Genomic DNA, 13,506 nt, shown 5'->3' on the forward strand with positions numbered 1-13,506 from the left:
ACTTGGAACTCTCAGCTTGTCACAACCAGTGAGTCGGGGTTTGCTGTTTTGTTTCTAGGTCAAAACATGTCAGCATAAAGAGTATGTGTTTATTTTTTTAAGTACCTCTGTATTTGTTTTGGAGGCATAATGAAAAGTTTGTAGACTCTGGAGTCAGTGTTGACCTAAATTCAGTTCTTAGTTCTGCTACAGATTAACTGTGTGATTTTAAGCTAGTCATTTAACTGCTTTGAGCTCCAGTTTCCTTCTCTGCTGAAAAATAAAGAAATAAAAACTTTCAGGATTGAGACTATAAAATCAAATAATAAACAGCTTGAAATTATCTTGCTCAATTCTTGGTACGTAGTAACTCCTCCAGAGAAGATAACATTCAAACAGGTAGGAAAAACTTGAGAAGTGGCAATAAATATACAAAAATCAAATTCATCTGTGTGCATCCTTCCCAACAATTGTAGTTATGGCCTGAAGAAGAACAAATCTGCAGGAAACCAGTTATCAAGTGAGGCAAACACTTGGAAACAGGCATGTGATTCATACAGTCAACTAAAAACCAGGAATTGCTAATCTTGCTGAATAACTACCTGAAAATGGAATTTAAGCCCAGAAAGTGTTTCCATTGACAAATTTATGAGCAAATGGGAATATAGATGCTCTACAATTTGCGTTTTATGTACAAAGTTCATTTTTACTATTTTGTCTACATATGATCTTTACTTTTTTAGTTAAAATGATATTAACTGAAATTTTAATTCAGTGGTTTTAGGATACATAGGATATCTATTTTGGTTTATTCTCTAGGGCTATATAAATCTGAGGCACCAAAGGAAGTAAGTAAACAGCTTAGTTTTCTTTACCAGAACATATAGCACGGTAAGGGAGGAGGGCTGTTAAGTTTATGTTTTATTCCAATGTACAAAGTATATTCATTATATTTTGATTGATCTAGGAACACTAATGAAGCCTTGAAGAGTTTTTATCATTTACTTAAGGGAAAGAAAATATACCATCTTGTCAAGCTTTGTAAATTTTTTTTCATTTTGTTTTTTAAACTTCAGCTTAATTTTTGTATTTAGGTATACTGAGTAATTTGTATACAACTGAAATACCATACCACATCATAGAGTTGAGTAGTTTATAGTATACTTTTCTGCTTTACCAAAAGCTATAGTGATAGTGAGTAAACTAATATAAGAAAACAGCTTGTATTATCCTTGTTGGCAGAATGGCATGCACAGAACTCCTGATTGAATTTACAGTAGAGGGACTTAAAAGAGCAAAGTAGAAAACTAGTTTGTTGTAAGGGCAAGACAGAGACTTAGGGTCTTAGCTTCTTTCTTAGCAGCAGTATATCTCACCCCAGAGATTTTCTTACCCAAATAAATAATACAAACAACAGAGAAACAACATTAATACTATACAACCAAGAGGATAGTGTCTAAGAAAGCAAAGCTGAAATATTTAAGAAAAGGAGTGTTAATGTTGCCTGTGGGTTTCTATTTAGTATGGCCAAGCCTAAACTACTGAACATAACATATGCATTCTCTTTAATACTGGGTATTTCCTTGAGATATACAACTTGGAACTCTCAGCTTTCACAGAGACTGTCACAACCAGTCAGTCGGGTTTTGTTGCTTTGTTTCTAGGTCAAAACACAAAGATAAACAAGTGCTGTCATTCTTGATCATAGGAAAATTCTCTTTTGGTTTTAAGGAGCATTCCTAAAAGATTGATCTCAATAAACGTAGTCTCATTTTGTGACCTTGATATTACGTTTTAGTGTTTCGCCATTTGTTTTTCTTAAGGGAAGAACTCATTTTTAGTCAATGTCTTCTAGATATTTTTATTTTTCCTCCCTCCCTTACTCTTCCTCTCCCTTTCTACTTGCAGCTCCTCAGAGAAATTTTGAAATTGCTTTCAAGATGTTTGACTTGAATGGAGATGGAGAAGTAGACATGGAGGAGTTTGAACAGGCAAGTTGTCCTGAAGAGTTCCTTTCGATACATTAATATTTATTTATCTGCAGGAAGCCAGTATCAAGTGAAGCAAATAGTTAGAAGCTGAAAGGCACATGATTCATCCAGTTATTTATTTATTTGTTTGTGTATTGATATGTGGGGTACAAGTGAGGGTTAACTACATAAGTAGGCCACATGCAGGTGAAGTTTGGGCTTCCAACTTGCCCTCACTCCCCTGGTAGTAGAATAGGTACCCTTTTTGTTATGTGCCCCCGCCTTCCTCCCTCCCTCTCTCCTTCCCTCCCTCCTTCCCTGCCCCCCTCTTCCCTCCCCTAGCGGTGCCCAGCAACTGCTAACCTCTCTCTTGTGCTAATATGATTAGTGTTCCGGGCCCAATTATGAGTGAGAAAATGCGGTATTCAGTTCTTTGTTTCTGTAGTAGTTCACTTAGTGTGATGGTCTCCAACTTCATCGAGTTTGCTATAAAGTTTATGATTTTGTTCTCCTTTTGGCTACATAATACTTCATCATGTATATTTACCACATTTTCTCTATCAGTCCACTTTTCGATGGGCAGCAGGGTTGGTTCCATGTTTTTGCTACTGTGAATAGTGCAGCAATAAGCGTGTGTGAGCAGGTATCTTTTTTGTATAGCAATTTATGTTTCTCCAGATATATTCCCAGGAGAGGGATTGCTGGATCATATGAAAGATCAATTTTTAGTTCTTTTTTAGGAATTGCCACACTGTTTCCCATAGAGATTGAATTAACTTGTACTCCCGCCAGCAGTGTGGAAGTGTTCCCTTTTCTGTGCACTCCTGCCAGCATCTGTTATTTTTTAACTTATTAATGATAGCCATCCTTACCAGAGTTAAGTGGTATCTCACTATAGTTTGATTTACATTTCTCTAATGATTTGTGAGGCTGAGCATTTTTTCATATGTCTGTTGGCTGCGTGCGTGTCATCTTTTGAGAAATGTCTGTTCATATCCTTTACCCACTTGTTAATGGGATTGTTTTTTCTTTTTCTTTCACTTCGTTTTAGTTCCTTATAGATCCTGAATATTGGGGTACAGTTAAGGGTTAGGTATACAGATACGCTTCATTCAGGCACCCTATTGATAAGAGGTGCTTCCCCATCCCCAGACAGATATTTGCTCGATAATCCCATCTTCCCCCGCCCCCTGTAGTTTCCCACTACTGTCGGTCATTTTCTTATAGTATTAGGTTGGATGTTCAAGGTCCATTATATGAGTGAGAACATGTGATACTCGGACTTGAGTTGATTTTTGTATATGATGATAGGTAGGAATCCAGTTTTATTCTTCTGCATGTAGTTAGCCAGTTTTCCCAGCACTATTTGCTGAATATGGTCTCCCTTCTTCAATGATTGTTACTGGTGGCTTTGTCAAAGATGAGTTGATTAAGAAACCGTGTTTTTGCTTCCTGACTCTCTGTCCTGTTTAAATACATTAATATTTAAAATACCTTTTCATGACCCTGGGAGTTACTTTAGCCTTGGTCAGTGTATTCAGAGGCTGTTTGCATTTTTAAGTACCTAATATGTCATTTCTCTAAATTATCCTTTGAACAGATGGTTGTTTTTGTTTGTTTTCACTCTAAAAGTAAGGAATATTTGAGCATATGATTAAGGTCAAGGTTGCTGTGATTTCCTAACATGAATAGACTATAATGCCTCTGGCTGAGAGGATAAATTATGGTTATTCATTTATGTGTTGTTCAACATTTATCAAAAAGCTACTATGTGCCAGGCAGTTGCAGAATACAAGGATGAATTACATAGTTTATTCAAGAATTTCTATAAGAGAAGGAAAAATCATGCCACACCTTTGACTTAGTAGGTTCTAGTCATGGATGTTTACAGTTTATTCTGAATCCTAGGAGGAGATTACATTTCTATAGAACTTCTGCCATTGGGAGCCATGATACTTCTGCAGATAGTTATTATGATAGAAAGAAGTGGTTTCAATACAGGAAAAAAATACACACACACACACACACACACACACACAAGAGAAAGCATTTTTTGTATTTTCAAAATGAGGAAAGGGGTAAATGTTCCAGGAAGTGGGAGAAAGTATTGGGTACATTGTATCTTTAAAGTAAGAAACTGCACAAATATTTCAAAATAACTAGAGATATTGTTCATATTTGCACTAAGTCCACCTAATATCTTCAGTCTATTTTAGTGATTTACTAATTATTTTAACTGAGGCAATCTTATTTGTCACCCTGAAATGAAAATTTTATTACCTCAACTTTTTCTAAATTTAAGAAACTAGAGTTTTTTCTCATTGAATCCTTTCTCTGGTTTGTGAATTCTTCTCAGAATATTTTTTTACCTTCCTTTTGATTTGCCTGAATATTTATTTAATTTATCAAATTAGACCTAGATTAAATTCCAGGCCTCAAATAACATGTCTGTATTTTTTAAGAAATATGTCCATTTCCTATAAATTTTCTAATTTATTAGTATGGTGTTGTTCACCATACTCCCTAGTTATTCTTTTAATGATTATGGAATCTGTAATGGTATCTACTTAATTCCTAGTATTGGTAATTTGTATTCCTTCTCTTTTTCTCTTGATCAGGTGAGTGATTTATCAATTTTGTCAGTATTTTCAAAAAAACAACTTTTGATTTTGTGCTTTTCTGTATGGTTTTTGTGTTTTCTGGTTATTTGATTTTTACCCTCATTTATTTCTTTCTGCTTAATTTTAAGCTTACACCGCCTTTCCCCCCCCCAAGCCTCTTACAATAGTCATTGATCTGAAAATTTTCTTCTTTTTGTTTAAAGCTATGCATTTCTGTTTAAGTACTGCTATAGCGGTATTCCACAAATTTTGATGTATTGTATTTTCATTATCTTTCAGTTTGAAATATTTTATATTTTCCCAGATTTCCTTTTTGATTCATTGATTATTTATAAGTGTGTGTTTTTTTTAATTTCCAAGTATTTGGGTTTGTATGAGTGTTTTTTAATGTATCTTATTGCTATTGATTTATAATTTAAATTTATTGTGACTGATTTTATGGGCCAACATATGGTTTATCTAGGTAAGCATACAATGTGTCCTCAATGTATGTGTTTCACAGTTGTTGAGTATAGTGTTCTGTAAATGTCAATTTGGTCAAGTTGGCTAATAGTGTCTTTCACATAGTTTATATCACTACAGACTCTTTTTGTTAATCCAGTCATTTTTAGCGGTTGTTGAGAGGGAATTGTTAAACTCTCCAACTATAATATAGAATTATTTGTTTCCCTTTAATTTTGTCATTTTTAGTTTTATGTATTTTGAAATTCTATGCACATTTCTGATTATTAGGTCTTCTTGATGAATTGATACTTTTATCATTATGAAATGTCACTCTTTATTGTTGGTAATACTTTCTTTGTTTTGTTTTTTTGTTTGAGTCAGAGTTTCACTCTGTCGCTCATGGCCACCACAGCCTCCACCTGCTGGGCTCAAGCAATCCTTCTGCCTCAGCCTTCCAAGTAGCTGGAGCCGCAGCAAACACTACCATACCCAGCTAATTTTATTTATTTATTGTAGAGAATAAATAAAATTGCCCAAGCTGATCTCAAAACCCTGGAGTCAGACAGTCCTCTTGCTTCTGCCTCCCAGAATGCTGGAATTATAGGCATGAGCCACACACCCAACTACCTTTGATATACTCTTTAGCTTAAAGTCTACTTTATGTGATATTAACATAACAACTTCATCCTTTCTACGCTTTATGTGTATGTTATATCTTTTCCCCCATCCATTTACTTTACTTTTTTTAATTATTATTATTGGATGTGGGGTAAAATTCAGAGTGAGGTATACAAATTCAGGCTTAGGTATATAGTCATTTACTTTAAATCTATCTCTGTCTTTGTATTTAAAAGACATTCTTTGGAGACACAATGTGAGACTCCAACTGGGTCTTGTTTTTTTACTCATTATCATAATCTCTGCCTTTTAATTGAAGTATTTACTCTGTTAGCAACTAACATAGTTTTTGGTTATGTTGGGTTTAGAGATGCTTTTTTTTCCATTTGGTTTCTGTTTTTTCTGATTTTTGTTCCTCTGCTCTGTGTTCCTGCCGCCTTTGGGATTAATTTAATCAAGTCAATTTAAAGAATTCTAGTTTATCTGGTTTTTAAGCTATACCTCTTTGCATTATTTTTACAGTATTTGCTATAGGAATTACAACTTACTTTTAAAAAATAATATCATACTTTTAAAAATACATTTAATTTTATTAAAAATTGCCAAATGTTTTCTATAGTTCCCATACCATTTTTTAAAATGGACACATTACTACATATTTATGGGGTATGTGTGATATTTTGACACATGTATACCATGTATAGTGATCAAATCAGGGTAATTAGCATATTCATTGCCTCAAACATCATTTCTTTTGTTAGTAACATCCAAAATCCTCTCACCTAGCTATTTTGAAATGTACAATAAATTATTAACTTTAGTTACCCTGCGGTGTTATAGAACACTAGAATTTATTCTTTCTAACTGTAATTTTTTATTCATTTGTAATTCTCTCCCTATCTCCCCTTCCCCATATCCTTCCCAGTCTTTGATAACCACTTATTCTACTGTAATTCTATGGTATCAACTTTCTTATCTCCAATAATTGAGTGATACTTGTTTTTGTGTGCCTGGCATATTTCACTTAATATAATGTCCTCCAGACTCATCCACGTTTCTGCAAAGACAGGAATTCATTATTTCTTATGGCTGAATAATATTCCATTGTGATTATATATCACATTTTCTTTATCCACTTATCTAATAGGCATTTAGGTGATTCTATATCATAGCTACTGTGAATAGGGCTGCAATAAACATGGTAGTGCAGGTATCTCTTTGACATACTGACTTTCTTTCCTTTAGATATATACCTAGTAATAGGATTGCTGGATCATATGGTAGTTCTATCTTTAGTTTTTTGAGGGACCTCCATACTGTTTCTCGTAATGGCTGTATTAATTTACATTACCAACATTTCTCCACATCCTTGCTAGCATTCGTCATTCTTTGCTTTTCTGATTATAGCCATTTTGACTGGGGTGAGATGATATCATTGTGGTTTTGATTTGCAGTTTCCTGATGATTAATGATGTTGAGCATTTTTTCATAAACCTGTTGGCTGTTGGTATGCTGTCTTTTGAGAAATGTCTATTCAGATCATTTGCCCATTTTTAATTTTTGTTTGTTTGTTTGTTTGAGTTGGAGTCTCACTCTGTCACCCAGACTGGAGTGCAGTGGCCGGGTCCCGGCCACCTCAGCCTTCCAAGTAACTAGCTACAGGCGCGCACTACCACGCCTGGCTCATTTTTGATTTATTGTAGAGATGAGGTCTCATCAAGTTGCCCAGGCGGGTCTCGAACCCGCGGGCTCAGGCAATCTACTCACCACCATTTTTAAATTTTACTTTGCTTTTTGTTACTATTGTTTTCTTATCTTTTTTTTTAAGGTAGCGACAAGGCTATGTTGTCCAGGCAGGTCTCGTACTCCTGGACTCAAGCAATTCCCCTGTCTCGGTCTCCGAAAGTGCTGGGATGCTGGGATTATAGGCATGAGCCACTACAACCAGCCATTTGCCCATTTTTTTTTTTTTTTTGAGTTGGAGTCTCACTCTGTCACCCAGGCTGGAGTGTAGTGGCATGCTCATGGCCACTGCAGCCTCGACCTGCTGGGCTCAGGCGATCCTTCTGCCTCAGCCATCCAAATAGCTGGAACCACAAGTGTGTGCCTGACTAATTTTTTTTGTTTGTTTATTGTAGAGATGAGGTCTCACCAAGTTGCCCAGGCTGGTGTCAAACCCGTAGGCTCAGGCAATCCTCTCACCTTGGCCTCCCAAAATGCTAAGATTATTAGGCATGAGCCACCATGCCCAGCCAATTTGCCCATTTTAAAATCAGATTATATAGTTGTTTGCTGTTGAGTTGTTTGAGTTCTTTGTATGCCTTGGTATTAATCTCTTGTCAAAGGGATAGTTTGCAAATGCATACATTCTTAACTGTATATAATCTACTTAATATTATACTATTAAGTATTAAATAACCCACTTAATACTTCACCAAAAAATGTGAAATGTTGCAACCACATAGCTCCATTTACCCCTTCTCCATTCTTTATACTACCACTGTCCTTTGTATTACTCCTACATAATTATAAATCCCTTAATACGTTAAGAATTTTGCTTTAACCAGTCATGTATTTTTTAAAAAGAAAATAAAAGAGAAAATAATCTGTTTTGTTTGCTCATATATTTACCATTCCTGATGCTTTTCATTCTTTCCTGAAGATCTAGTTTCCATTTGGTATCATTTTTCTTCAATCTGAAACACTTTTTAAGTACTTTTTTGTAGTAGACATCTTTTTCGTATTTTTTATGTTTGAAAATGTCTATTTCATTGCTATTTGGGGAAGGAAATTCTAGATAAAGGATTTTGAGCATAGGTGTAAAATTTTCAGTTGTCATTTCACTACTTCTCGTTGGTTCGGATGAAAAGTCAATGGTTATTTGAATCATTGTTCTCCTGTATGTAATATGTTATTTTTCTCTGCTTGCTTTCCAAATTTTCTCTTTATATTTGGTCTTCAGAAGTTTAATTATGATGTACATAAGTGTGGTTTTCTTTTTGTTTACCCTTCTTGGAATTTGATGAATACTTGAATGTATAAATTTGTGTGGTTTTTTTTTTTTTTTATCAAGTTTAAGGATTTTTGGCTATTATTTTAACATGTAAAATACTTTGCCCCATTTTTCTCTCAACTCTTTCTCTGGAACTCTGGTAACACAAATGTTAGATCATATGACATTGTCTTACAAATTCCTAAGGCTCTGTCGTTTTGTTTTGTTTTGTTGTGTTTTTTTCTCCCAATCTTTTTTCTCTCTGCTCTTCAGATTGTATAATTTCTATTGATTTATCATCACACTCATTGATTCTTTCTTTGGTTATGTCATCTCCACTGTTAAACTCATTCATTGAATGTTTATTTCAGATATTGCAGTTTTAAGTTCTAAAACTTCCATTTGGATTTTGTTATAGTTTTCTTTCTCATCTGAAATTTTCTCAGGTTTTCTTCTTTACAAGCATATTTTATGTACCTAAGCACTATTATAATAACTGCTTTAAAATCTTTGCTAATTCCAACATCTGGATCATCGTGAGATTGGCCTCCATTGGTTGCCTTTTCACTTGAGAATCAGCCACATTTTCCCATTTCTTCAAGTCATATAATTTTAGATTAAAGTCTGGATATTGTTACTGACATGATGCAGAGACTCTGGATATTGTTATGTTTATCTAAAGAATATTGGTGTTTTGGCATTTAGCTTGACTAGTTTTGACTGCAGTTTATATGTTACATTTGGGCCTTCTCTCTTGGCTTTCTCCTTTTCAGGATTTTTCCCCTCACTTTCCAGTAGCTGTAGATGCTCCAAGTTCTGTCCTCAGTTTTTCTCTCTTTTTTTTTTTTTTTTGACCTTTTTAAAATTTATTTTTTATTTTTTGAGTTGGAATCTAGTCTTACTCCATTTCTCAGGCTGAAGCTAAAGCGATCCTCCCACCTCAGCCTTCCAAGTAACTGGAACCACAGGTGCACACCACCACGTCCAGCTAGCTTTTTGATTTATCGTAGAGATGAGGTCTCGCCAAGTTGCCCTGGCTGGTCTCGAACCCTTTGGCTCAGGCAGTCCTCTCAACTCTGCCTCCCAAAGTGCTGGGATTACAGGCGTGAGCTACTACACCCAATGGGAAGTTGAATGCTTTTATTTATTTGTTTGTTTGTTTATTGAGTTGGAGTCTCACTCCATCACCCAGACTGGAGTGCAGTGGCATGCTCACGGCCACCCCAGCGTCGATCTGTTGGGCTCAGGTGATCCTTCCGCCTCAGCCTTCCAAGTAGCCAGAACTACAGGTGTGTGCTACCACACCTAGCTAATTTTTTATTTATTGTAGAGATGAGTTCTTGCCAAGTTGCCCAGGCTGGTCTCGAGCCCTCAGGCTCAGGCCATTCTCTCGCCCGGTCTCCTAAAGTGCTGGGATTACAGACTTGAACCACCACCCCTCACTCTGTCACCCAGTCTGGAGTGCAGTGTCACAGCCACCACAGCCTCAAGCTGCTGCGCTCAGGCAATCCTTCTGCCTCAGCCTTCCAAGCAACTGGAACTACAGCGCAAGCTAATAGTTCTACCAGTTAATTATTTTTTTTAATTATTATTATAGAGATGAGGTCTTGCTATGTTGCCCAGGCTGGCCTCGAACACCTGAGCTCAGGCAATCCTCTCGTCTCCACCTCCCAATGCTGGGATTACAGGCATGAGCCACCACGCCCGACCTCTGTCATCTAGTTTTTCAAGCCAAAAAACTAAGGGTTTTCAATGAGCGTGATAGCCAATTTTTATGATGCAGACTACCTCAGACTGAAAGCTGTATAAAGTGGGAAATTCATCCAGTGCTATTTCCTTCTTCTAAATCTTAACTCCCCTCCAGTATCTGCCTATAATCATTGTCTGGTGCCTTCAATAATTGTTTGGTATATTTTGTCTACAATATGTAGTGGATTGGCCTGAATGGACTTATTCATCCATTACCAGAAGCAAATTAAGAATTTTTCTTTTTCTTTCTTTTTCTTTTTTTTTTGAGTCAGAGTCTCACTCTGTCGCCCAGACGGGTGCAGTGGCCACTTCCGGCCACCACAACCTTGAGCAGCTGGGCTCCAGCAATCCTTCCACCTCAGCCTTCCAAGTAGCTGGAACTACAGGCGCGCGCTACCACACCCAGCTAATTTTTTGATTTATTGTAGAGATGAGGTCTCGCCAAGTTGCCCAGGCAGGTCTCGAACCCGCGGGCTCAGGCAGTCCACTCACCTCAGCCTCCCAAGGCGCAGGGTTACAGGTTGAGCCACTGAGCCTGGCTTAAGAATTTTTCTGTATTAAATACTGAGAGAGGGCTTCAAATAGACCTGAAAAGCAGGAGGGAGAGAAATAACAAGAAGAAAAGGGAAAAGGAAGGGTCGAAGAGATAGAAAGCACAAAAAGAAAAATATATGGTTTTGAAATAACCTCAGAAATGGCTTAGGGTACTCCTCAGGAGCAAAGTTGCCATAAATTCTCTACTTCTATTATAGACACTATCATAGATTTGAATTTAGAACACCTGGGTTTTGTTTTTAGCATTGCTGCTGGCATGCTGAATGAGTTGAGGACAATCACTTTACTATTCTGTTCACTTGCCAGAGAAGGAAGTGCTCGTTTTATTTTATGTGGTCCCCTGATAAGTAGCCTTGTTAGATTGATATAACTTATAATATTAATCACAAGGAAATTTGATATAAAAGTCTTCAAAAGATAAACAGAACCAGATATGGTGTCTCACACCTGCAATCCCAGCACTTTGGGAGGTCAGGGTAGGAAGATTACGTGTGGCCAGGAGTTCTAGACTAGCCTGGACAACATAGTGAGACCCCATCTCAACAAAAATTTAAAAATTAAGCCAGGCTCATTGGCTCAGCCTGTAATCCCGTGCCTTTGGGAGGCTGAGGTGAGTGGATTGCCTGAGCCCGTGGGTTTGAGACCCTCCTGGGCAGCGAGACCTCATCTTTACAATAAATCAAAAAATCAGCCGGGCGTGGTAGCACATGCTTGTAATTTCGGCTACTTGGAAGGCTGAGGCGGAAGGATCGCCGGAGCCCAGCAGGTCAAGGCTGTGGTGGCCAGGAGCGGCTACTGCACTCCAGTCTGGACGATCGAGTGAGACTCCAACTCAAAAAAATAAAATAAAATAAAATAAAAATTAGCCAAGCCTGGTGGTGTGCACATTTGTTCTAGCTACTTTGGAGACTGAGGTGTGAGGATCACTTTAGCCCAAGAGTTCCAGTTTGCAGTGAGCTATGATTGAGTCACTGCATTCCAGCCTGGGCAACAGAGGGAGAACCTGTCTCTTAAAAAATCAATCAATGAAAAAAGTGAGTGAACAAAGAGTGAACAGCTCTCCTTGGAAATTTCTGTTTCATCTTTCTACATTTTACATTCTTGGGAAGTATGATAATTTATTAACTTGAAAGTACAATAGGCTTTCATACATCCAAACTTTACTCTCAGGTGGAATTCTAGAGTACTTTTCAAATTGTTTTAAAATGTTATAGCATCAATATGAAGACCTCACACATTTCATCATCACTTATCTTTAGAGTTAATGTTGCATGAAGCAAACTATTACCTAACATTACTCTTTCATTAATCTTTTTCCGATGTCACTGTAATCATGCATAAGCACAAATTACTAAAAAGCATTAATCAGCTGCAGACAGTAATTTGGGTTTTCTCTGACTTTTCTATCACACAGATCTTTTTCCTTAACCTATTTTATGGCGGATCATAAAACAAAACTATCCTAGTAAGATATATATTTTTTTAGCCAGGCATGGTGGCTCACACCTGTAATCCCAGAACTTTGGGAGGCTGAGGCAGGAGGATTGCCTAATCCCATGGATTTGAGACCAGCCTGGGCAACTTGACAAGACCTCATCTCTACAATAAATCAAAAAATTAGGTGGGTGTGGTAGCGCATGCCTGTAGTTCCAGCTACTTGGAAGACTGAGGCGGAAGGATCACCAGAGCTCAGCAGGTTGAGGCTGCGGTGGCCGGGAGCGGCCACTGCACTCCAGTCTGGGCGACAGAGTGAGACTCCAACTCAAAAAAAAAAAATTGGTCAGGTGTGGAGGCGCATGCCTTTAATCCCAGAATTTTGGGGAGCTGAGGTGAAAGGCTTACCAGAGCCTAGCAGGTCAAGGCTGTGGTGGCCATGAGCGTGCTACTACACTCCAGCCTGGGTGATAGAGTGAGACTCCAACAAAAACAACAACAACAAAAAATATATTTTTTAAAGAATAATAGCTGAGTGCAGTGGCTCACCCCTGTAAACCCAGCACTTTGGGAGGCTGAGGTGAGAGGATTGCCTGAGCCCAGGGTTTTGAGACCAGCCTGGGGAACTTGGTGAAACCTCATCTCTACAATAAATTTTTTTTAAAATAGTGTGGTGTGGTAGCACGCGCCTGTGGCTCCTGCTACTTGGAAGGCTAAGGTGGAAGGATTACCTGAGCCTAGCAGGTCGAGGCTGCAGTGGCTGTGAGTGTACCTGGATGATAGAATGAGACTCTGACTCAAAAAAAGGGGACTGATAATAGCTTATAATTGCTTGGGCTACATTTACCTAAGACCATGACAGAAATGTTTTATGGTATGAAAGTATGAGAAATGATAAGTAACACTATGAAACAGAAAAAAAGGAATGAGATTTTATTTCAAAACATTTTATATTTAATTTGGTTTTATCCACAGCATATAAGCACATAGAAAACATTGACATGACTAGTTGGATGGATATGTTTTCAATAAATCTCATGTGATGCCCTTAACAAAAGTTTTCTAAATAAAGCTATATTAAGAAAATATTTAGCCGGGCTCGGTGGCTCAGCCTGTAATCCCACGCCTTTGGGAGGCTGAGGTG

General features: G+C 37.4%; 1 protein-coding gene across 5 annotated transcripts in view; it reads left to right on the top strand.

Moving 5' to 3' along the window:
• MICU1 (mitochondrial calcium uptake 1) overlaps nucleotides 1-13,506 on the top strand; it is a 198,374-nt gene that overhangs the window by 87,282 nt on the left and 97,586 nt on the right. For all 5 annotated transcript variants that reach the window (XM_008052026.2, XM_008052027.2, XM_021709539.1 and 2 more), the window contains one exon: nucleotides 1,888-1,970. In XM_008052026.2, the coding sequence (XP_008050217.1) occupies nucleotides 1,888-1,970 (83 nt within the window). The remainder of the gene's footprint in view (nucleotides 1-1,887; nucleotides 1,971-13,506) is intronic.

The sequence above is a fragment of the Carlito syrichta genome, unplaced genomic scaffold (genome assembly GCF_000164805.1).
Source record: "Carlito syrichta isolate Samal-C Ts95f unplaced genomic scaffold, Tarsius_syrichta-2.0.1 Scaffold254036, whole genome shotgun sequence".
Classification (NCBI taxonomy): domain Eukaryota; kingdom Metazoa; phylum Chordata; class Mammalia; order Primates; family Tarsiidae; genus Carlito; species Carlito syrichta.